Below are 24,000 nucleotides of genomic sequence, written 5' to 3' on the forward strand. Positions count from 1 at the left end.
ACTTTGTTTATGGGGTAGTTTGCCATCGCCTTCCTCAGTCATCTTCCCTTTACCCCTGGCAAGCTGGGTACTCATTTGACCGACCTCGGAAGGATGGAAGACTGAGTCAACCTTGAGCCGGCTACCTGAAACTGACTTCTGTAGGAATCGAACTCAGGTCATGAGCAGAGCTTTTGGCTGCAGTACTGCTCCTATACTGTATACAGCAGTATAGACATATATTAAATATATGTATACTTCCCATTGGCTGAGCAGTGGGAACAACACCACCTGGAAGCACTAGAAGTGAGGCATGTACTCAGGTACCCACCTCAGTTTTCTGATTGGCTGAAGTAGAAAAAAATACAACTGTCATGGGTCAGCCTGCTGAGACCTCCTTAGACGAAGAGGAGGTAGAGGGAGTCAGAACAGAGGGACAGCTGAAGACAGAGGAACAGCCACAGGCATAAGCTGTTGCACTGTGCCTGCAGTGCTCCAGCCCCGGGACCCAAGCCGTGCTTGAAACCCAGCAACAGTCAGCTTCACCGTTAGGGTCACCAAAGCCTCTGGAACAAAGGATGAGGCAGCTTCGAAGAGAAATTCAGGATAGACAGTGGAGTGCATGGTTGTGAGCCCAGCATAGATCACCCCCTGCCAGCACTGATGAGGCAGAGCAAGGCTGATGTGCTCCACCTGGCTTGGAATGCCAAAACAGCCTAATGAGCAACAGCTGACTTATCTATCCCAGTGAGATAAGTGTCTATTTAAGCAGCCAGAAAAGCATGGCTGTTATGGGAGCAACTCGTTGCTACACCTCATGTATTGGCCTTTGTAGCTGTGCTGCATTTTGGACTCATGGTAACCTGACTACTTTAGATCGGACCTAACTCACGGCTTGGACTGCCCTCTCTTGCGTTGATGCCTTGGACCCTGAAGGAACTGTGCTTGACCTTGGATTGCCCTACTGGCCAAGCATCTACCTGCTGCAGGACAATAACGATGAAGTCATAAAAATAGATAAATAAATACAAGAAGTCATAAAAACAAACCAAGAACCTGCCAGGGGGATATAAACAGCATAAAACAATATTGAGCAGCTTATAACAGTATCCTAAAACAGCCCTTAAACTCTAGAATCAGGCCATAAAAGCAAGAACAAAAATAGAGCCTTGCAATTAAGAGCTTGTGTAAAGAGAAACGTTTTGACCTGGAACAATAACACAGACGCTAGGCAAAACTCAGAGTGGAGAACTTTTGAAAAATGTCACTTGGCTGACTGGATGGTATAAGGCAGCCCTTCAACCACCTTGGCCTTAAGCTGTTTAGTCTGATGTAAGGGGAAAGGAGGCAGTATTCGATCCCTCCCTTGTCCTTGGCTTTCATTTTATGATCCCTGATTGGCTAGGATGGTCCATGTGAACCTGTGTCGTAAGCATTGCTCTCACTCTCCGAATGAGCTTGTGAGCCTTTAACGAGGTTGGTAAACTGCCATGCTTGAAGAACCTGTGGCTCATTCCTAGTGGGCACTCCTTAACTAATGACGCTAGGTTGGTTCAAACATGTGCCTTGGTGGCAACAGGCAAAGTGTGTGGTTGTAAGTACTATGCTTGTGTGCCACCGTGCATACATCTGGGTGCAGGGACTCCCAGGGGTGTGTGATGAATACGTGATGAACGCTGTCTGTCCAGACACACAATCCCAAGACCACCTTGATGCTCCAACATGTGTAGATGACTTACCAAGAGAACTAATGTTTTAAATACCTTATTCTCGGGCATATGATGGGATCCTGTGTCCTCTGGCACTGCCCATTTTATTGCTGCCATAAATTTTCAAAATTTTAATTAGATTTTTTGTCCAGGGAACAGTCCTTAACTTCCTAACCTATCTCAGGCTGGCAACAGTAAGAACAAACAGCAAAGATAAAATTAAAATGGCCTTCACCTTGGACTTTGCACCTTTTCATTGTGTAGAGCAAAAACTAAAACAGTACATGATAAGATTAGTTCTCCAGGCATCCATGACATGGTAAAGTGAGCAGGATGAACGAAGATATTAATAGAGCGATATCAGGTTTACGGTAACCATACTTTACCCAAGCTATGTTTGTGGAGCACAGGGGTTCCAAGGAAGAAGAGTTGGTTTTCATAAGCTGACTTTCTCTACCACTTAAGGGAGAATCAAACCGGCTTACAATCACCTTTCCTTCCCCTCCCCACAACAGACACCTTGTGAGGTAGGTGGGGCTGAGAGAGCTGTGACTAGCCCAAGGTCACCCAGCTGGCTTCATGTGTAGGAGTGGCGAAACCAACCCGGTTCACCAGATTAGCCTCCGCCGCTCATGTGGAGGAGTGGGGAATCAACCCCGGTTCTCCAGATTAGAGTCCACCGCTCCAAACCACCACTCTTAACCACTACATCACGCTGGCTCTCACGAACTACAGTCACAGATGCCACCTTGTCTTTGGAAGATGTTACAAAACAAGGGTGCACAATTTGTGCCCCACCAAATTGTCAGCTGCTGCAGAATTCTGCAAAAAAAGCGGGGGGCAGGAGAATTCTGAATTCCTTAGCACCATCTATCTGCATCTCCATCTGCTTACTCGGTGTGCAGTTTTACTGAATTCAATTGGAAATGATGATGAAGAAGAAGAGTTGGTTTTTATACCCCTTTTCCTGTACTGTAAGGAGTCTCAAAGTGGCTGACGATCCAAGTCCCTTCCTGTTCCCACAACAGCCACCTTGTGAGGTAGGTGGGGCTGAGAGAGTTCGAAGAGAACTGTGACTGGCCCAAGGTCACCCAGCAGGCTTCATGTGGAGGAGTGGGGAATCAAACCCAGTTCTCCAGATTAGAATCTGCCAGCATAGCGTAGTGGTTAAGAGCAGTGGTTTGGAGCGGCTGATCTGGAGAACCAGGTTTGATTCCCCACTCCTCCACATGAGCGGCAGAGGCTAATCTGGTGAACTGGATTTGTTTCCCCACTCCTCCCCATGAAGCTAGCTGGGTGACCTTGGGCTAGTCACACTCACTCAGCCCCACCTACCTCATAGGGTGTCTGTTGTGGGGAGGGGAAGGTGATTATAAGCCGGTTTGATTCTTCCTTAAGTGGTAGAGAAAGTCGGCGTATGAAAATCAACGCTGCTTCTCCTCCTCCTCCTCCTTCTTCTTAACCACTACAGCATGCTGGCTCTTAGGAGTATATAATCTTTGCAATGAAAGAAGTACATGGGTAAGGAGATATGAATTTGCTCCCTTGCTGAGGGCATTCCCCCCACCGTTCCAATCCTCGAAGTTAGCCAGGCGGGGAGCAAACGTTCCAGGAGGTGATGGGGGACTCCTGAAGTTGCAAAACGGAGCAGGGCTCACCTCTCCTCAAAGCTGAAAGGTGCTTAAAGAAGGCAGTGAGAGATTTTGTTACTATCTTTACAGATTACAGCTGTTAGGGGGAAGTGCAGAAGGTTGTGTGGCTATTATGCAAACAGCCTGGGTGTGCCTCGGCAAACATAAGGCTGCAAACACCAATAGCCGGTAGAAAAGAGCAACAAAACGCTAGCAAAATTTCTGGCAGGGTACGAATTTTTGTGAGTCACAGTTCACTTCTTCAGAGACAGCTAAAATGACTGATAGGCAGAGTAGTTTGACCACTGCATGGGAACAGTGAGAATCTTTTGCCTTGGATTCTGAAGCTGCAAATGTGGTTGATAGGAGCTCTCTCTGTCTGCCAAGAGGAGCCCAATTATATAAAGAGAATGGTGCCGAGCTGTTTTCTGTTGCCCCAGAAGGTCAGACCAGAACCAACGGGCTGAAATTAAATCAAAAGAATTTCCGTCTAGACATTAGGAAGAATTTCCTAACACTTAGAGCGTGTCAGGCCTTTGCCTTTTTTTTTTTGCTGGAGCAAAGGCTCTTGACATACGCCAGGTTCTGGCCACACGTCAAGTCCTTGGTTCTCATGCCTATGAACGTCTGTGTACAGTTCCGCTCATCCTGTTTTCTGCAGCTGTGATAATGTTTAGTCTGTCTTCCTGGGAACCCCTTATCTCGGGGTTGCCTAGCAATGTTTGCCTTTTCAGTCCGTAGTGTCTTAAGCATGTAACCTGCCTGTGTTCACCATTACTAGCCTCACCTGCCTGTAGGCAGTCAGTCCTTTAATCTGTCTTTTTGCTCCTAATAAAGTATTACTGCTTCAGAGCTACCTGCCTGGATGAGTTTGCTTATGGGATGCTAGGGACAGACGCCTGATACTGACAGAGCGGTTCCTCAGTGGAACAGGCTTCCTCGGGAGGTGGTAAGCTCGCCTTCCCTGGAGGTTTTTAAGCAGAGGCTAGATGGCCATCTGTCAGCAATGCCGATTCTATGAACTTGGGCAGTTCATGAGAGGGAGGGCATCTTGGCCATCTTCTAGGCACTGGGTGTGTGTGGGGGAGGTAGTTGTTAGTTTCCTGCATTGTGCAGGGGGTTGGACTAGATGACTCTGGTGGTCCCTTCCAACTCTATGATTCTGTAACACTGCCACTTTGTAAAAACATTAAAACGCTTTGTAAAACATTAAAACAAAAAAAGCATTAAAAAGAGACAGTTCCCCCTAGCCGCAGACTTAAACCGGTTTCACAGTCATTCTGTCTTGGTGTTCCTGGGAACTGTAGTTCCTTAAGGGAGAGGACCCTAGATACTCTTAACAGAGCATTGTTGAGGAAACAAAGAAGAAAGCTGGTGGCTTAAACTACATAGTTTGTATCACAGGTACATCCTTAGCCCTTGACAACAAGGCAAAAAGTGTGCTATGCTTCCAGAATCAAAGGACTGACAGCGTGGTGTAGTGGTTAAGAGCTGTGGTGTCTGATCTGGAGAACCGGGTTTGATTCCCCACTCCTACACACGAAGCCAGCTGGGCGACCGTGAGCTAGTCACACTCTCTCAGCCCCACCTACCTCACATGGTGTCTGCTGTGGCGAGGGGAAGGGAAGGTGATAGTAAGCCGGTTTGAGTCTTCCTTAAGTGGTAGAGAAAGTTGGCTTATAAAAACTAACTACTCCTCCTACTCCTACTCCTTCTTCTTTGTTTCTTTATTGAATCTTCTCTGTTCTTCAGCTGCCAGCACTCATGAATTCTTCGTGTTCCTGTTTTTCCTCCATCAGCCGACTATCTCTAGAGTTGCTAGTCTCCCAGAAGGAGAGGACATAACATCAGTTTCTAGGGGGGGAAACACAGAATTGGTGTCAGTTCTCTCTAGGAATCACCAGAAACTATATGGTTTTACTAGATTTCTACAGAGGCATGACACTACTTTCGGGTTTCCCTTGGTAGTGGCATCATGCTGTTGTCAAAACACATGAACACATGAAGCTGCCTTATACTGAACCAGACCCTTGGTCCATCAAAGTCAGTATTGCCTACTCAGATTGGCAGCGGCTCTCCAGGGTCTCATGCAAGGGTCTTTCATATCACCTACCTGCCTAGTCCCTTTAACTGGAGATGCCGGGGATTGAACCTGGGACCTTCTGCTTGAGGCATCATAGGAACATAAGAAAGGCCATGCTGGATCAGACCAAGGCCCATCAAGTCCAGCAGTCCATTCACACAGTGGCCAACCAGGTGCCTCTAGGAAGCCCACAAACAAGACATCTGCGGCAGCATTATCCTGCCTGTGTTCCACAGCACCTAATAGAATAGGCATGCTCCTCTGATCCTGGAGAGAATGGGTATGCATCATGACTGTTATCCATTTTTACTAGTGGCCTTGAATAGCCCTCTCCTCCATGAACATGTCCACTCGCCTCTTAAAGCCTTCCAAGATGGCAGCAATCACCACATCCTGGGGCAAGGAGTCACACAATTGGTTTGATGTAGCAGAGTTGAGGGGTACGCAGGAAGGACTGGGGTTGGGGGGGGATCTTCCCAGGTCAGGGGGTGAGCCCATTTTTTACAGTTTCCCTTTTCTGTGAGGAAAGCTGAAGTTCAAACATTCCGGTAAGTTTATTTTCTGAGAAGATGGGAAGTTTGCAAATATTTTTGTGCTGCTGTACCAGCTCGGCCACATGGTGTTCAAGTCTTTACAAGACAGCCGATAGCCTGGAGGATCAGCTGTGAGCGCACAATGAACAAACAAATGAATGGTTTATTACTGTCATAGACAAACCTCCCTTAATTGAGATTAGCAATGGGCAGCCGTACAAAGAGCATCCTCCTCCAGGAAGCTAGGAAACAAGGGCACAGCACACCATGAACCGATGCAGCAAGTAATGTAGAGATTGCCAGCATGTGATTATTCAGTGGGAGCTGAGCACCACTTCCAAATTGTAGGTTCTACCCACTGTAAACAAACCAAGTGATTTTTTCGCCATGAGCCAGAGCATTTACCAAAGGGAGGAAAGGCTCCTATGAGCAGAGCAATCGTGATGGGTTTACTCATGCACTGTGAGAATGGCTGGTAGGTGGTGATGTGGAAGGACAAAACACTTCTCCCAACTTTGCCATGTCTGCTTCAGACCACCATGTTTCCTAGGAACTGGTCTGTGTGAATGGATTGTCCCTTCGGAATATGTTTTTCTTACTCTTGCTGCTGCCACCACTGGGTGGATGCACAGACTGTGGGAGAGGTGACAGGTGGCCAAACGGGGACTTGATCCTCATGACTCTTGCATTCTGGTCTACTATCCCTTGTAGACTAGGAGTAGCAATGCTTGCAAAATTTGGAGAGAGTCTTCTTATATGTCCAGTAAACTCAATGGTAGAGCATCTGCTTGGCATGCAGAAGGTCCCAGGTTCAATCCCCGGCATCTCCAGTTCAAGGGACTGGGCAAGTAGGTGATGTGAAAGACCTCTGCCTGAGACCCAGGACGCTGCCGGTCTCAGTAGACAATACTGACTTTGATGGACCAAGGGTCTGATTCAGTATAAGGCAGCTCCATGTGTTCATAGTCATGGGACACTTTGTTAGGGGAGGGGCTGTGGCTCAGTTTGTAGAGCCTCTGCTTGGCATGCAGAAGGTCCCAAGTTCAATCTCCGGCATCTCCAGTTAAAAGGACTAGGCAAGTAGGTAATGTGAAAGACCTCCACCTGAGACCCTGGAGAGCCGCTGCCGGTCTCAGTAGACAATACTGACTTTGATGGACCAAGGGTCTGATTCAGTATAAGGCAGCTCCATGTGTTCATAGTCATGGGACACTTTGTTAGGGGAGGGGCTGTGGCTCAGTTTGTAGAGCCTCTGCTTGGCATGCAGAAGGTCCCAAGTTCAATCTCCGGCATCTCCAGTTAAAAGGACTAGGCAAGTAGGTAAAATGAAAGACCTCCACCTGAGACCCTGGAGAGCCGCTGCCGGTCTCAGTAGACAATACTGACTTTGATGGACCAAGGGTCTGATTCAGTATAAGGCAGCTTCATGTGTTCAATTGTCCTTTGTACATCTTTGTGGTCAAAAATTAATCCCTACAGGAAGGTTTTATCATCCCGAGGAATCCTTTCCGCAAAGGAACATCTCATGTCCGTTAGTGGCTACCTAACACTTGTTGCTTTTTTTTTGTGTCTCTAAAGGTATGGCAGAAAGTCGTTAAGCTTGTGCGAAAATAGATCCGAGCTCTCAGGCCTGGAGATGTCAAACAACAGGGACAGGAACACCAGCCCCCATGCCAGACAGAAAAGAGGTAGGATTTTGTGCCGGTGTAGAACGGTAAACCCTGGGAGAAGATGGAGGAGATGATGGGGAGTCAGGCGCATTGTTTTTCTCTCCCCTGATAAGCAGTTGAGGGCTTTCTCTTTCCCATTTCTGTAGTTAACAAGAGGGTGCACAGCCTTCAAGGATCTTGACCACCGAGTCAGGGTCCCAACGGGTAATGAATAAGCAATCAGAAATAGCAAAGTGTTCTCCGCCCCGGAGAAGTCAACACATAATGTGAAGTTTGTTAGAAATGGCTTCTTCATGAAAAGTGGTCTTCATTCTGGCTGTTACACAAAATTCCACTCTCCACAGCCACTATGACTGGTTTTCACATGCCTGAATGTCACGTGAAGTGCCATCCTAAGCAGAGTTACCACTATCAAAGTTCATTGATGTCAGCTGGCTTGGAAGGGTGTAACTTCCATTAGGATTGCACTGTTGGTCTCTTATTGCTAGATTACACAGAGTTTCAGGCTCATATGCACATGTCTTTCATCATTTGGTGACTGCCATATCCAGAAATGATTCATGTGCTGGAATAGCCTATCACAGATGCAACACCACAGGTGTCACTTCTGTACCACATCATCTGTAGCCCTGTTGTCTAAGATCTCTTCTGCCTGAAATGTTGGTGTGCAACACATGTGCTTTACCACTGAGCTGTGGGCTCTCACCAGTCAGTGAGAGGTTTGGCTTGTGGGAATGGACCCTTGGGCCTGCACGGCACATAGATGGGCTACTGTGAGCATAGGGAGCTCACTAATTCCTAGTCAGATCCATGATTCCTCCAGCACCAGATTTGTCTCCACCAGCTGGCATTGGCTCTGTAAAGCCTCAGAAGGAGATTTCCCCAGTTCTTCTGTGGGAGACCCCTTTTGATCTGGAGATGCCAGTGAGCAAACACTACAGTCCGCTCAACAGATTGCCCATTCACATGGCAGTACGCTTTCTCCTCTGGGCAGACACTGATGTTGAAAAGAGTATTTATGTGCAGAGCCAACGCAAGATGGGCCAGTCACTGTGCAAATCCTCCAGTGATTCCTCAGTGGAGTACATGCCAATACTTTCCTGTAGCTTAAAAGCCAAAATATTCTGTTGATGGGAGGTTTGCTGAACAAGAGTGCTATTGCTATAGGACTTTTAAAAAAAATGGTGGGACCACACAGCATGCAGTTGGAAAACTAGCAGTTTCATGCAATTGAGTCTTCGGGAGTCTGCCAAGCGGCATACTCCAGAAATGCATAATGGCGGGAGAGGAGTCATTTGCCTCCATGTGGCTTCCTGCAGTAATTTTACACCTTTGACAGCTTGTGCAACTGTGCTTCTTGTGCACCACCTGGTGGCTGTCTGACGGTTTTACTTCAGGTTAACCCTCTGGGATTCTCAAGCGAGCGTAGCACTGAGTCAAAACTGGGACAGAGCATCTTGTGAATGTTTTCACTCCGGCCACTCCCCCAAATGGTCTGAAACTGTTCCGAAGGGGACATCTGTGTCGCTCCAATCCCGCTGTGCTTCGTTGACCAGTTGGGGCGGAATGGGGGGTGCTTTCAGCGAAAGCCGCAGCCAACTGAAAGCAGCGCAACTGAATGAGCAAACCCCTTGCGACGTACGTCCCATCCAGATCCTCCCCAACTAATCATGCAAGGCAATACGCAGCAGGAGCTGGACAGGGGCAGAAGTCTTGGGATGCCTTGCCTGTGGGCAACGAGACTGCCAGGGTGGCATGGCAAAGCAAGGAGTATTGATGGGGCTCCTTGGGCACTAGGGATGCCATTGTTGTTCCACTGTCCAACAACTCTTACTGTAAAAACTTGTTTTCCTAATATCCATCCAGTACCTTTCCATCTTCAATTTAAACCCGTTATTGTGAGTCCTCTCCTCTGCTGCCAACAGGATTTGAATAACAATGACTTAATTTTCAGGTGTGCCATGAGGATGAGTAAGATTTTTTTTTTTAATTAACACACTGTGTACAGATAAAATGAGCACCTTTGAAGTAAGTTGGCCTGCTTGGCCCGTACCTCGTACAAAGATTAGAAAGAATTAAGGGCTGGAAGGGATGCTTAGAGCTGCAACCTGGAAGCGCTTGCCAAAATGGTGCCACTAGGGGCACCATTTGAGAGCTCAATAGGGCAGAGGGCATAGAGGTCTCACCTCATGGGGGGGTCTGCATGTTGGAGTAGTGCATCTCATATCCTTTATGTATTTATTTAAGCACTTCTTCCCCACTTATCTCCTCCCTGGGCTCTGAGCATCTGACTAAGAAGCACACAAATATACATGACCGCTCCAACATCCTGGGCTGGTCCTGTATGAACTGGCCCGGCTCTCTCAGGGCCACAGGCTAAGAGCCAAGGGACAAGAGCTCTCTGAGTCCTGCCCTTAAACTGTTCCTCTGCCCCCCCCAAGGCTTAACTACCTGCAACTGGAAGGAAAAACAGAAGTTCAGCCCTGATCTCATTCAATGGCTGAGGTACTCCCAAGAATCCCTTTCTCTGCTACTCAAGATTAAACTGTAGACTAGCTATGCATTTTAAGAACATGGGTTGTGGGTGTTTTGTAATATCTTGCAACGGCTTTAGCAATGTTGTGTATGCAGGTCAAACTTTAAAACTTGGGCATGCATGCCCAACAGACGAGTCCATTTCATTTTCCATAACAATTATCATTTTAGTGTGCAGAACCAGCAAGATGGTCAGAAATGTAGATGCTCCTGTAGATCAATCCCCCTGTGTTCTAAAACCCTGTTATCCATAGATCTGTGGTCTAAAACCCTGAGGTCTATAATTCAATTGCCTGTGGTCTGAAAGCCAGCGAAGGGTCAGTTCTTCTGCAGACGCGGCCTCAGAGCACGCCTTCCCTGAAGCTTACACATAACGTGCCAGTTTCAAGCCACAAAAAAGAGCTGTGGTTGGCTCTGCCAACAAATGCCGATCTTCATCCTTCTCCTTGATCACCGTACGCGGCTCAGGGTATGTTCGGGGAGCAAGAAAGAAGTGCTGGGGCAGAGGCTGTGTTTGCTTTCTGGTCAGAGCTCAATACAAATTACAACAATAGGCTCAATATTAAGCAAACAGTATCAAGAGTATTCAAAGTGCAAAGCAACAATACGCAAACAAGGACTGTACACATAAACAATGGTGCTGAACAATAAAAGTGTACTATATACAGTATTGACAACAAAAAGTCACCACCAGATTCATTCATCAAGTTATTCAGCTTACTGATACTAATAATGTCCAAGCCTTGGAAAAATAAAGTCCAAGCCTTGGAAAACTAATTTAGCTCCTCTGAGCATGTTTTGAAAACTGACTGATGTGAACTAGGCGACTTGAGAAACTAATTGAGGCTGATGAAGCCTTAGGTGAAATGCAACGAATACCATGGATCTGCGTTCCTCTCTCTGATCCGGTTCTGAACAATTTGGATTCAGTTGTGGTCCCCACCGGTCATTTGGCATTACTCTCTTAAGGGAAGTTCAAGAAACAGATGAAGCCGGGCGCTTTACTTTGAGTCTGTGGACATTATTAGTATCAGTAAGCTGAATAACTTGATGAATGAATCTGGTGGTGACTATTTGTTGTCAATACTGTATATAGTACACTTTTGTTGTTCAGCACCATTGTTTATGTGTACAGTCCTTGTTTGCGTATTGTTGCTTTGCACTTTGAATACTCTTGATACTGTTTGCTTAATATTGAGCCTATTGTTGTAATTTGTATTGAACTATTTCGGCACAACTAGGAGTAATTTTGTTCTGATCAGAACTGTCTGTCCATCCGAGCCACCCAAATGACTGGGGGGGGGGGGCGGCAGAGTGAAGGGGACAGCGATACACCACAGGGCTTGGCTCACTCCCAGCATCTTAAGAGTCACCTCTCAAGCTGGCTTGGATCTTGCCAGCGATGGGCCAGGCCCAGGAGGTGATGGGTTACCAGGCGGATATCTTGAATGAGTCCTTTTCCTTGCTCGTCTTCTTCTGGCAGGCAAAGGCGACCTCTTTGCAGACACTTTTCCTCGGCTTCTGATAGCAGTGCCACCGTTGGGCTTTTTAAAATAGTGATTTTAGCTGGTGTGTTTTCAGTTGTGTTTAATAGTATCGATCCCTTTTGATTCTTCAAAAAAAAAAGTGTGGCATTCTTCCTTTTTTGCACATCACACTGGGGAGGTTTTTTTAGGTGAGAAACAACAAATACATTTTTTAAAAGAAGCAAATGGGGGGGATCTGCAAACTGACAACAGCATTGAGGAATGGGATGGATAAGGTCTTGAATAGGGGGTGTAATATTGCATGGGAAAGAAAGGTCTTTGCATAAAGCAGGGCCTATAATCTGAAGCTATAAAACATTTCATTACAACCATGGCCAGGGGTTTGTGAGATAGCTCCCACCAGCTAAAGCAGCGCCTTGAAGTAGGATTGCCAACCTCCAGGTGGGGCCCAGAGATCTCCCAGTATTACCAGCTGATCTCCAGACTACAGATATAGTAGGGAAAATGACTGCCTTGTAGGGTGGACTGTATGGCATCACATCCCTGCTGAGGCCCCTCCCCTCCACAAACTCCACCGTCCCCAGGCTTCACCCCCAAATCTCCAGGAATTTGCCAACCTGGAACTGGCAATCCTACCTTCAAGGAAAAGATTGTGAGAGAAAACCCACTCAGGAGAATCAAAGACCTGGGATGTTTCAAGCAGCTGACGTGATATATCTGTGTGTATGTGTGTGGGGGGGTAGGGGGGAGTTAATAGGTTGGGATATTTCGCATTACTCAGAAGTAGCCCTCATTACAGAACAGGATGGAGACCCCTACTCAAGGCCCTCCTTAAAACCATCTCCTGCATCCAGACTAACGCTTGATCGTGTTTTTTTCCACTGAGCTCCATCATCTGTAATCACAACGGCAGAAGTTGCTGTGGTTTGCAGGAAAAGGCACTGCTCAATCTTTTATTTGTCTTGAATTCTCTCACTGCTGACCTGTCCTCCTAGAAAAACAATCTCTCTCACCCCATTCCATTCTTACTATCAACTGAAAATGAGCTAGCCAAGTGCATCCCCTTTGAGTGAGAGGGGCTGTTTATGCATGGGTACTTTCACTCACATTCGCCCCTGGTCTGTCTCAGTTGTTCCTTGGAGTTCTGCATGAGTTTTCCGTCCATTAGAGATGACCTCGCTGCCAGCCCTCACAAATCCCGGACCTTCCCGTTCCTCTGTTAACTCAATTCTTCCCTCTCCCCTGAGCTCAGCCCAGGTGAAATTCCTGTGCATAAGGCAAAGCGCGGGACACGCAAGCTTGGTCTCTATCACAGAAAGCATGCAGCCAATTACAAAGCAGCATGTAAAGAGTTGGGGGTTCAAATGCTTCAAGCTTCCTCGGAGCTCTTTCTGAGCAAAAGAAAGCCTTTTTTTAAAAAGAGGTTTGGCTTTCTCCCTCCTCCTCCTTTCAGATTCCTCCGCTTTTTGTTTTTTTCTTCTTAAAATGCTTTTTTATTTGACAATTGGGTTTGGGGGGCATTTTCTCTCACAGTAAGCACTACAAAGTAAGCCAATTACAAAGCAGCATTTAAAGGGGCAGGGACTGTATTCAAGCTTGGAGACTGCTGGTGCACAGATTCCCAACAGGAAGGTGTGGGTCCAGTGAACAACGAACCTCAGGTAAAACTCCCATGCATAAATGACCGGGGATTGCTTTGGCCTGGCTAGTTTAACTTCCTAATTCTCCTTCCTAACTGGTCACCTGCCGCATCAACATGGCCTCGGCCTGTCCCAGTCTCTGTCCCCGCTGTGTCCCTGCCCTTCGCGAGCTCTCTTAACCGTTGCTTTCTCCATCAGCTTCAAAGCCCGACCCCTCCTGCCTTACATTTATCTTCCCTCTGCCTCTTTCTCCTAGCCGATTCTTCCGCCAGCCTTAACCTTGAGCGCTCAGCTCTTGCTAGAAAGCGGTTTACATTGCAAGGGCTTTCGAACCGCAGAGCTCCACCCAAAGGTAAACCTGACCACTGCTTGCTCGCCAGCCACATGTCTCCCACGTGCTGTCTCCATCCCATGGTGTCATCCGTCTCTCCTCTGCAAGTGCGGCCACATCCCATCAAAGTGTCCTTGTCTGGTGTACTCATCTAGGTTCGGCCAGTCTGCTTTTTCAGTAGTTCATTTATGGTATACTTGGAAAAGGGGCCTTTTGAACAGATGGGAGGCCAGCTTTATTTATTTATTTATTTCAATTTCTTGCCTGCTCTCCCTAGCCAAGGCCAGACTCAGGGCGGGTCCCATCATTTAAAATATGCATCAATACATATCAACCATCAGAATTTAAAATGATAAAACAAAAATATTCCAGTTAAAAATATGGCAGCTCTCAAGATGGTTTTACCATATTTCCAGCAATTCCTAAAGGTAAAGGTAAAGGTCCCCTGTGCAAGCACGGGGTCATTCCTGACCCATGGGATGATGTCACATCCCGACGTTTTCTAGGCAGACTATGTTTATGGGGTGGTTTGCCATCACCTTCCCCAGTCATCTTCCCTTTACCCCCAGCAAGCTGGGTACTCATTTCACCGACCTCGAAAGGGTGGAAGTCTGAGTCAACCTTGAGCCGGCTACCTGAAACCGACTTCCGTCAAGATCGAACTCAGGTCGTGAGCAGAGCTTGGACTGCAGTACTGCAGCTTACCACTCTGCACCACGGGGCTCCTGGAAGTGAAAAAGGTAGCTCTAGGAATTGCTGGAAACTCTATGGTAAAACCAGCACAGAGGCGGGTGGCATTTTTAAAAGAGCGGCAGTGGACGATGGCAATGATCGGCGGGAGGTGTCCCGCCATAGTGGGACTCCTGCGAACCTACTCCCCATCTATAAATCTGATTCCACAAATACTCAGATGAGTCAAGTCCATTATTTAAATATCCGCAGAGCTGTCTGAGATCTGATTTTGAGGGCCTGCCAATGCGACTAATTGCTATCTGGTACACACACATATGAACAAACGTATCAGAATTAAGAATCGATTGCTGCCCATACAGGAATTCCAGAATCAAATTTCACCGTGTTATATACTATATTTTGCTCACCACCTCTTAAATATTTTTTCATCTAGCTAGAGAAAAACACACAGTTGTTTTAACTGTTTGTCTACTAAAACAATTCCATAAAGCTGCATTGAAGCCATTCTAGTGGCTTGTAGGATTGTATGTTTCACCTAGGCTTGCCATCCTCCAGGTGGTTCTGCCAGAACTTGCACGGAAAGGCAATCCAAACCAATGGTTAACAAATAAATTGAACTTTGTTAACAAGAAGGTAAGTATATATACAAGTGCTCATTACAAATAGTCACAACAACAAGTGTACACAAAGGTGTATATACAGAATCAATTTAAGTATCATGGGTAAGTATCCCTGTGCACACATAAACGATAAGGAAGAGTTTATTACATTATTACTGGATACATTGATTCTGCATATACACCTTTGTGTGTTCTTGTTGTGACTATTTGTGTAATGAGCACTTGTATATATACTTACCTTCTTGTTAACAAAGTTCAATTTATTTGTTAACCATTGGTTTGGATTGCCTTTCTGGTAGAATTACTATTCACACAGAATTGTCTACATTTGGATATAACCTCCAGGTGGTGACTGGAGATCTCCTGCCAGTACAACTGACCTCAAGGTGACAGAGATCAGTCCCCCCTGGAGCAAATGTCCACTTGGACTCTATGGCATCGAAGACCCTCCCGTCCCCAAACCCTGCCCTCCTCAGGCTTCACCCCCCAAATCTCCAGGTATTTTCCAACCCAGAGCTGGCAACCCTGGTTTCACCCCTGACATACCAGCAAGCTAACACTTCTGTGATGGGACTCTGAACATATGACTATGCAACAAAATGTTTCGTCTTAACTGCCATGCCCATCTTCATCTATTGTACAGGGTTTCACTCATGCTTAATGCAAAGTTAAGCCCGGTTTGTTTCTGTTGCTTGCCATCCTTGCCCATGAAGTCCATATCAGCTCTGAATCTCCTAAGATGTACCTCAGTTGCCACTCCTAGGGCTCGTTTACATGACCAACTATCCTGAGGTTATTAGGAGATATAAGGGTTAAATCAGAGAGTGGGGACAGGTTGAGGAGCAGAATAGGACCCCTGGATAATGATGGACCTGAATTATCTCTGCTTCATTGTCAGAATATTATGATCATTATTTTGGGTCCTACCAATTTGGGCAGAATTCAAGGTTAATGACCTGGCTGGGTGAGTAAACATGGCCTTCATCAAGTGGAAACTTAACGACGGTACCCAGGAAATCATTTAATAAACTGATCAACTGTATCCTAATACCAAAGGAATTTTAGTACACTTCAGCACCTGATCAGAAATCTTGAGGAACCAGGAGGGTGGTTGAATTTGCTTCACTGCTTGGTGGGAGAAGGACAATGTGGATGTCAGGCTTACCAAACGATTCCATACAAATGTCATTTGGCAAATTCCACGGAAAACAAGGATAACCTTGAACATCCGACGTATGTGTATACAGGCTAGACCTACGTATACGGGGGAGCAGGATTGTATCTGCTAGTCCTGCCCCTGACTACTAGGGTTGCCACCCCCAGGTTGGGAAATACCTGGAGATTTGGGGGGCGGAGCCTGAGGAGGGCGGGGTTTAGAGAAGGGAGGGACTTCAGTGCCATAGAGTCCAATTGCCAAAGCGGCCATTTTCTCCAGGGGAACTGATCTCTGTTGCCTGGAGATCAGTTGTGATAGCGGGAGATCTCCAGCCACCACCTGGAGGTTCAACCAAGAAAAGATAAACACTAGTGCTGTAACACATACTAGTGCTGATAGATCACATACAGTGACATCCGTTTACATCGCTTCATCACAGCACCTGTCTTATCACCTTCGGGAGCTTTATAGACTCTGGTCTCTTTCGCTTTGAGTTATATGAGAGCCTTGTTGCATAATCATTGTAACTTGTTTGTATGTAGTTTGTGGTTTAGTGTATATAAAACAACACGATAGAAAAAGTGCATTTTGGAAAATTATTTAATATAGAGTGCATAGAGTGTTTAAGTAGAGTGAGCCCGTGTGCTGAAGCCCTGAAGGTTGGCAACCCTACTGACCACGTGCATTTAGTTCCATATATATTTATTTAGGCTATTTATATGTCTCCTCTCCACACTTGCCTGAGGTATCCTATGCATGTAAAGCTCTGTTTCCACAATCAGGAATCCTAGAAAAAAGGTGTTCCTGACTGCATGGACGAAGGCTATAGCTTGCATATTTTGTGTACTCAAGAGGTCCCATATTAACATGTGGCGGATGTGTAACACTCGTAGGCAGGGGTAGAGCTAGAAGAGCATTCTGGAATGAGGCTAGTAGACATGCTCCTGTTGTCCATATATGACCTATATACACATACGTCATGAGTATAGAGCTATCATGTGGTTAAACCTCCCTGGAATTCCACGTAACCCAGGTTTGTTTCAGTACAAGTATACCCCTACTCATGTAAACAGGTCCTAATCAGTAATAATTTTACTCCAGCTTTAAACGGGAACTAGTTTTTTAAGCACTTCCTTAATTGCTGTTTTCCTTCCTGTATGCCTTTCTTTCCTTGCTTACCTATAACCCTTCCCTAACCTGCACCTGTCTGTCCTCCCAGATCCAGAATCTAAAGAAAGGGATGTTACCCACCGCTTTTCCTTAGGTTCCTCCATCAGCTCCACAACTAACACATCTGCTCTAACCAAAGGTACAGTCATACTAACCCCCCCCCCCCTTAGCCGCTTCCCTTTCTGAACTGACATTAATACAGCTGGTGCGGGACTTGAAATCTTTCCGTCTGTTGCTACGGATTGCTCTAGAAACAGGGTTCAGCACCAACCTAATGTAGCAAGCTGTGGTATTGCGCCAGACTTGCAAAATGGTCTGGAAGTTTTTCCGAGCCACTCTGGGTGTTCAAATCACGATATTATCGCCGACTTTCTGAATAGCCTGGGGCTGCTCCATGCCTCTTAGCCTCGGTTGTCCCTTTGTGATAAGGCCTGACCCACCAGAGTGTGGTGAGGGCAACAAAATCGCCTAAAAGACGGTAAAATATTTTGCACATGAAAAGTTTTGTTTGGTACAAGCTGTGAAAGAGGGTTGCCAACCTCCACGTGGGGCGTGAAGGACCCCCCCACCCCAGAATTACAACTGATCTCTAGATGGAAGAGATCCGTTCCCTTGGATAAAATGGATGCTCGAAGGGTGGTCTCGATGGCATTTTACCCCGCTGAGGCCCCTCTGCTCCCCAAACCATGCCCTCTTTAGGCACCACCCCCAAATCTCTGTGGTCTGTGGTCCCTACGAGTCCTAAGAGACCTTACTTAGTGGGGTAATTTGGCCTGTATTACCTGGTAAGAAGCCACTGACTGGTTCTGCAGCAGTGGAAACACCCCATGCAATGAAATCGAGGGAGAAAGGGGGTATGTCCTGTCCTTAGGGTTGCCAACTCCAGCTTGGGAAATTCCTGGAGATTTGAGGTTGGAGCCGGGGGAGACAGAATTTGAGGAAGCTATCATTTTTCTCCAAGGGAACTGATCTCTGTAGGCTGGAGAGCTGACGCAATTCCAGGAGAACTCCAGGCCCCACCTGGGGGTTGGTAACCATACCTGCTGCGCTCTTGTCATTGATCATTTGGTTTCTTTGTAGCAATTTAGATGCTTGCTTTTGGTGGCTTGTGGTTGGATTTCCAGTTCAAAATAGGTAGTCCCATGTGAAGTGAAATAAGTATCACATAATTCTAGGTGGGCGACAAAGCATGATAGACAAATGTAACATTTGTCAGGTGAGTTCTCGTCAAAATAATGGGAAGGCATATGAAGCTCACATTGTTGTGCATCTTGGTTTCCATTGTTAGTTACTTGGCTATGATCTGGTAGTATTAGCCATAAATACCTCCAAGGGCTTTTATTCTGCTTTCTTTCAGAATTGCAGATAATAATAATAATAATAATAATAATAATAATAATAAAAAGGCAAGGCAGAAGTTATTTCTAGGTGATAAAGTACAACGTGTTTTCTTTCCGCCTTTGCAAACATGATAGTTTCGCTGATGGTTTTACGCGCTAAATGAATCTCGTTGTTTTTCATGTGCCGATAGTCCTGTTCCTTTCCACCCTGAGAGAGCATGTGGGTAACCTCTAACGGTATTTCCAATCTTTTCGTTATCTGAAAACTTCACACAGGTCCCCTCGTTCCTGCAGTTAAAGTCAAGAGGCACGAAATAAAAAGTGATCCGACTCCTCTGGGGTTCGAAGGTACATGTTCTGACTCAATGCATGGCGTTCTTTTGCGATGGTCCATCGGGGTCACAAGGGGGGAATGCACATCTGTTCATCATCACCGGCATACTACACATCCAGTATTCTGCAAGCGTTTCTGAGTCAGCGTATCAAATCATCTTCTTTTTCCCCCCTGGAAAAGCATTACGTCATCATTTCCTTGCCATGAGTCTGCAAGCGTTTCTGACTCAGCGTATCAAATCATGTTCTTTTTTTCTGAAAAGCATTAGGTCATCATTTCCCTTGCTTTACTTTATTTGACTGCCAAGTTCCATTCAGAAATTGGTTCCAGGCAAAACCACAAAGATCATAAAGGGAGGGGGGAGAATTTCAGAATCTGCGTCCAGCTGAAAGCCTTTTGTTCCTACCTTAGCAGAGGGAAGGAATTTTAACCGCCCTTATTGTGTGTGTAAAGTGCCGTCAAGTCGCAGCCAATTTATGGCGACCCCTTTTGGGGTTTTCATGGCAAGAGACTAACAGAGGTGGTTTGCCAGTGCCTTCCTCTGCACAGCAACCCTGGTCTTCCTTGGTGGTCTCCCATCCAAATACTAACCAGGGCTGACCCTGCTTAGCTTCCGAGATCTGACGAGATCGGGCTATACCATGCCGCCTTCCCTCTAACAGCCCTTATTAGTTCATACGAATAAAAATCAGATTAAAGCCAAAATTTAACGTCAAATTTTAAAAAATTAACCCTTTTCCGGATTGAATGTCCAAAACCAACCAAATAAAGAATAATACTGGAGGTGATAACAACAACCTGTATGATATTTTTATGTCTCTGGCTTGATTTTAATGCCAGGCTTTCTTTCTTATTTTGATGTTTTATGATGAACTGGTGATTTTCCTGGTGTTTTTAACTGGAAAATGCCTTGTGCAAGACTCTCGAGAAGAGGCATGAAAAATGGCCCAAATAAAATTTTTGAAATAAGCAAATTGGATTACCAGTCCTAATTTCTGCTAATAGAAGGGGGAGTGATTTTCGCAGAGTCTCCCTTTCCGGCTACCGACCTCTAATTTGACTGTCACACTTGGGGGTCCCCTATCCCCCAAGAGCCATCAGCGGACTGCAGCAGGAAGCGAGAGAGAAGAAGGCGTGTTCTGTTAGCAGAAGTGGCTTCTGTTAGTGAAAATTATCGTTGGGATCTAACACGAGGCATATCCCACCTTTTAGCTCAAAAACAGGGGTCTTGTTTCAGCATGAAAGAGGGGGAGTGGCTGTGAAAAAGCACTATAATCCATTGACACTGTATCACTTATCTCTCAGGGATAGGGTTGCCACCCTCCAGGTACTAGCTGGAGATCTCCTACCATTACAACTGATCTCCAGCCAATAGAGATCAGTTCCCCTGGAGAAAATGGCCACTTTGGGCCATTGGACTCTATGGCATTGAAGTCCCTCCCCTCCCCAAACCCACCCTCCTCAGGCTCCACCCCAAAAACCTCCAGGTATTTCCCAACACGGAGCTGGCAACCCTACTCAGGGACAAATTAGACATGAATCTGACATAACCACTACAGTAGGGTTGCCAGGTCCCTTAGCTCCACCAGCGGGAGCTTTTCGAGAACATGGCTGGGACGCGCGATGCACATGTGCCCCTCACGCCGCACCTACGTCACAAAATCCTGCCAATCCACCTGGCTGCCTGCCAGCCAGTTGAGGGCTTCCGCACGCCGTGGCCACATCACTTCTGGGTTTACCCAGAAGCGATGCGGATGCTCTAGCAACCTCCGGGTAAACCTGGAAGTGACGTGGGTGCGGCGTGCGGGTGCGCGTGCACACGTTGTCCGCCGACCCTCAGCTGGTTGGCGGGCAGCCAGGTGGATTGGCAGGATTTTGCATTCCCCCCTGCTTCGTTGACCAAATGGTTTCTGCTTTCTGTGCCAACATTCTCAGGTGACGCCATCTTGCCAAAAGGCATTCATACCAACATTTGGGGAAAGACCTAAGATATGGGGGCAAGGAGGGAACTTGGCACCGTCCCTTTGTATGTCTGCAGACCTTTCTGCGGTTCATTTATCCTTCCCACTCCTTTGCCATCTGTAACTCATTTTGCTTTTGGGGCTTGCTGCATGTCAATTTTGGCTCGTTCCTGTGTTCTTCGTAGCATGCTGGTGTGTCTGTACCCCTACTGGTGACCATTTGATCTTTCCTTTTCTAAATGGCTCTAATGTGAGGCCTTGTTTCTTTAAGGATACGATCCCATCATATGAGTCATGACACTGATTAATTACCCTCTCATACACTTTAAGGCCATTTGTGCATAACTGTTTACTACCGTCAGAGGTTGCTCTCCACACGCATTTCTGCTCGTTTTACCCATGTGTTTAGCCAGCATCCAGAAAATTTATGGAAATGCGCGGGGAGAGTGAGGCAACCTCTGACGGTCAGCAAATGCAAGAATAATCAAAGCAAAGTAGGGTTGCCACCTCCAGGTGGTGGCTGGAGATCTTCCGCTATCACAACTGATCTCCAGGCGACAGAGATCAGTTCCCCCTGGAGAAAACAGCCACTTTGGCAATTGGACTCTATGGCATTGAAGTCCCTCCCTTCTCTAAACCCCACCCTCCTCAGGCTCCACCCCCCAAAATCTCCAGATATTTCCCAACCTGGAGCTGGCAACCCTAAAGCAAAGCCCCAAAGTAGTCAGTGGGGTGACCGTGAGGAACCTCCATGCATAAATGGCCTAGTTGCTCGAGGCAAATCAGAGAAGTAAATATGGTGGATCCCCCCCCCCCCCAAAAAAAAGCTTTTCAGTGCATGCTTTTGGCAGAGGCTGAGAAGTCGAAGCAGCATTGATAAAGAACCAGAGTGAGGAGTTCACCTAACAGGGTTGGGTCAGGTTTTTCTGCACCACCATTCAAAAGGGGCTCTCCCATCACTTCAGACAAAGGTGGCTCCAGTGCAAACTGAAAGCACATCTGGAACCCAGCATAATGTCTTAGATATTTTGGGAGTGCTCCCTCTTCAAACCCAAAATTGTATCCGGCAAGGCATTAATGTGTTGAATTGTGCCACCTAAGCAGCAACTGATGGTGAGAACAAATCTAACTGAAAGGCACTGAAGATAATCCAATAATACAGTCACTACCATGAAATATAAATCCTTTTTTTTGGGGGGGGGGTCCTATGGTAGGATTGTCAACATGGGTTGGACAATTCCTAGGGATTTGGGAGCACAGCCTGGAGTGGGCAGGGTTTGGGGAAGGGAGGGACCTCAGCAGGTTATAATGCTGTAGAAGCCACCCTCCAAAGCAGTCATTTTCTCCAGGGGGACAGATCTCTGTAGCCTGGAGATCAGTTGTAATTCTGGGAGATCTTCAGGCCTCACTTGGAGGCTGGAAACCGTATCCTATGGTGACTATTGAAGAAACCTGTTATGTTCAAATCAGGGTCTTGAGCGCCTATTGACTAGTACCAGTGATGTCACCAACAATCCTCTCTCCCAATCCCTGTTGAGGTTTTACAGTGTTTTTAAAGTTCGTGATTTGGGGGGGAGGGGGCGAATATATATCCAACTAAGCATACCAATCCTGCTTTTAAAAAACAACCTAATGGGCTACCTGTCCTGACGCATAAGGTGGGGCAGTGTCGAGGGGTGAAACATGTACTCACTATGGGAAGCCATTTCAGCTTGCTGATGTGCATGTTTGTAATATAATGTTGGGTTCAACTTTACACTACAGATGAAGATCCTGCTATGCTCATTCTGCCTTCACTCAGGGCCAAAATACACAATATGAGTTGGGTCACGGGTGCCCGACCCGACTTGTAGACACACCCAGGAAAGTGAGATCCCCCCAATCCTAGGTGTGACTACAAGCTGGGTCGGGCACCCATGACCTGACTTGTACCACACGTGCTGTGCATTTGGGTTCTCGGTCTGCTTCTTTGGGAGATCCATCTCTGATTTTCAGTTTGCTCATTTGGAGTACACACATAATTTTCCACATGTGACATTGAAGATCTCCCAGCCTGTTCAGCGAGAGAGAGTCCACCCGGAAGGGGGTTGCATGTTCTGTCTGTCGTCTCTCACTGGATCCCAACTGGTGCACGAGCATAAAACATCCCTGCTTCCTGTCGCAGATGCTTTCGAAAGAACCCTGTTGGCCCAAGCCAAGTGCAGCGTCGTGCCCTCCACGAGATCGGTACCTAGATCTGCGTCACAGACAGGTAAAAGGCATCAGAATACGGCTTTGGAGATGCAGTCCTCATGCTGGGCAGAGCGTACCCAGGGACACCAGGCACAGGTCCTTCCGTGCGGATCCCGGCAAAATAAATGGAAGCTCCACGCTCTTACATAGCGTCTACTCATTTCCTTGGGGCTTGTGCAGCAGAACTTCACGGATCGTGCCCAAAGTGTTAAAATCAGAACAGAACGCCTTTTTACTCCTTCCGCTTTTACCGTGCTGCTTTTAACCCTGTGTGTCTCCCTCTTTCATCACGTCCGCTTCTCTTTCTCCTCCCTGCATTCTAAACGCCGACTGCAAGCTCTTTGGGGCAGGGACTTTTTGTTTGCCTGTGTTACTCTGCAAAGCACCGTGTACGCTTATGGTGGTGTATCAGTTATCATGTTGGTGGTTTGCTCCATTGAAAAGACTGAAGGGATTCTCTACAGAGTTTGGAAACAAATATTCAGCTGATCTTCTGAGAACTGTGATGAGGTGTAAGGATTTGGAAGGCAAAGATGCTCCGGGGGGGGGGCTGCTTTTGAAAAACCAAATGGTTTATGTTTAAATGTGCCTGATGTATTGAGTTTTCCAAAATGCTGCTGCAGAACCTACAGTAAAGCAGTAAACAATCATGGTTAGAGTTGCCAGGTCCCTCTTTGCCACTGGCAAGAGGTTTTTTGGGGCGGAGCCTGAGGAGGGCGGGGTTTGGGGAGAGGAGGGACATCAATGCCATAGAGTCCAGTTGCCAAAGCAGCCATTTTCCACAGGTGAACTGATCACTATCGGCTGGAGATCAGTTGAAATACCAGGAGATCTCCAGCCAGTACCTGGAGGTTGGCAACCCTAATCACGATAAAGATGAGATTCTTAACCTTGCT

At 46.7% G+C, this 24,000-nt stretch overlaps 1 protein-coding gene across 1 annotated transcript in view; it reads left to right on the plus strand.

Moving 5' to 3' along the window:
* The window catches only part of MCF2L2 (MCF.2 cell line derived transforming sequence-like 2), a 231,345-nt gene that overhangs the window by 196,583 nt on the left and 10,762 nt on the right, over positions 1-24,000 (plus strand). The window contains exons 26-29 of the mRNA XM_056850366.1: positions 7,514-7,623; positions 13,524-13,619; positions 17,287-17,376; positions 18,854-18,925. Coding sequence (XP_056706344.1) covers positions 7,514-7,623; positions 13,524-13,619; positions 17,287-17,376; positions 18,854-18,925 — 368 coding nt within the window. The remainder of the gene's footprint in view (positions 1-7,513; positions 7,624-13,523; positions 13,620-17,286; positions 17,377-18,853; positions 18,926-24,000) is intronic.

Source organism: Euleptes europaea, chromosome 5 (assembly GCF_029931775.1).
Source record: "Euleptes europaea isolate rEulEur1 chromosome 5, rEulEur1.hap1, whole genome shotgun sequence".
Taxonomy (NCBI): Eukaryota; Metazoa; Chordata; class Lepidosauria; order Squamata; family Sphaerodactylidae; genus Euleptes; species Euleptes europaea.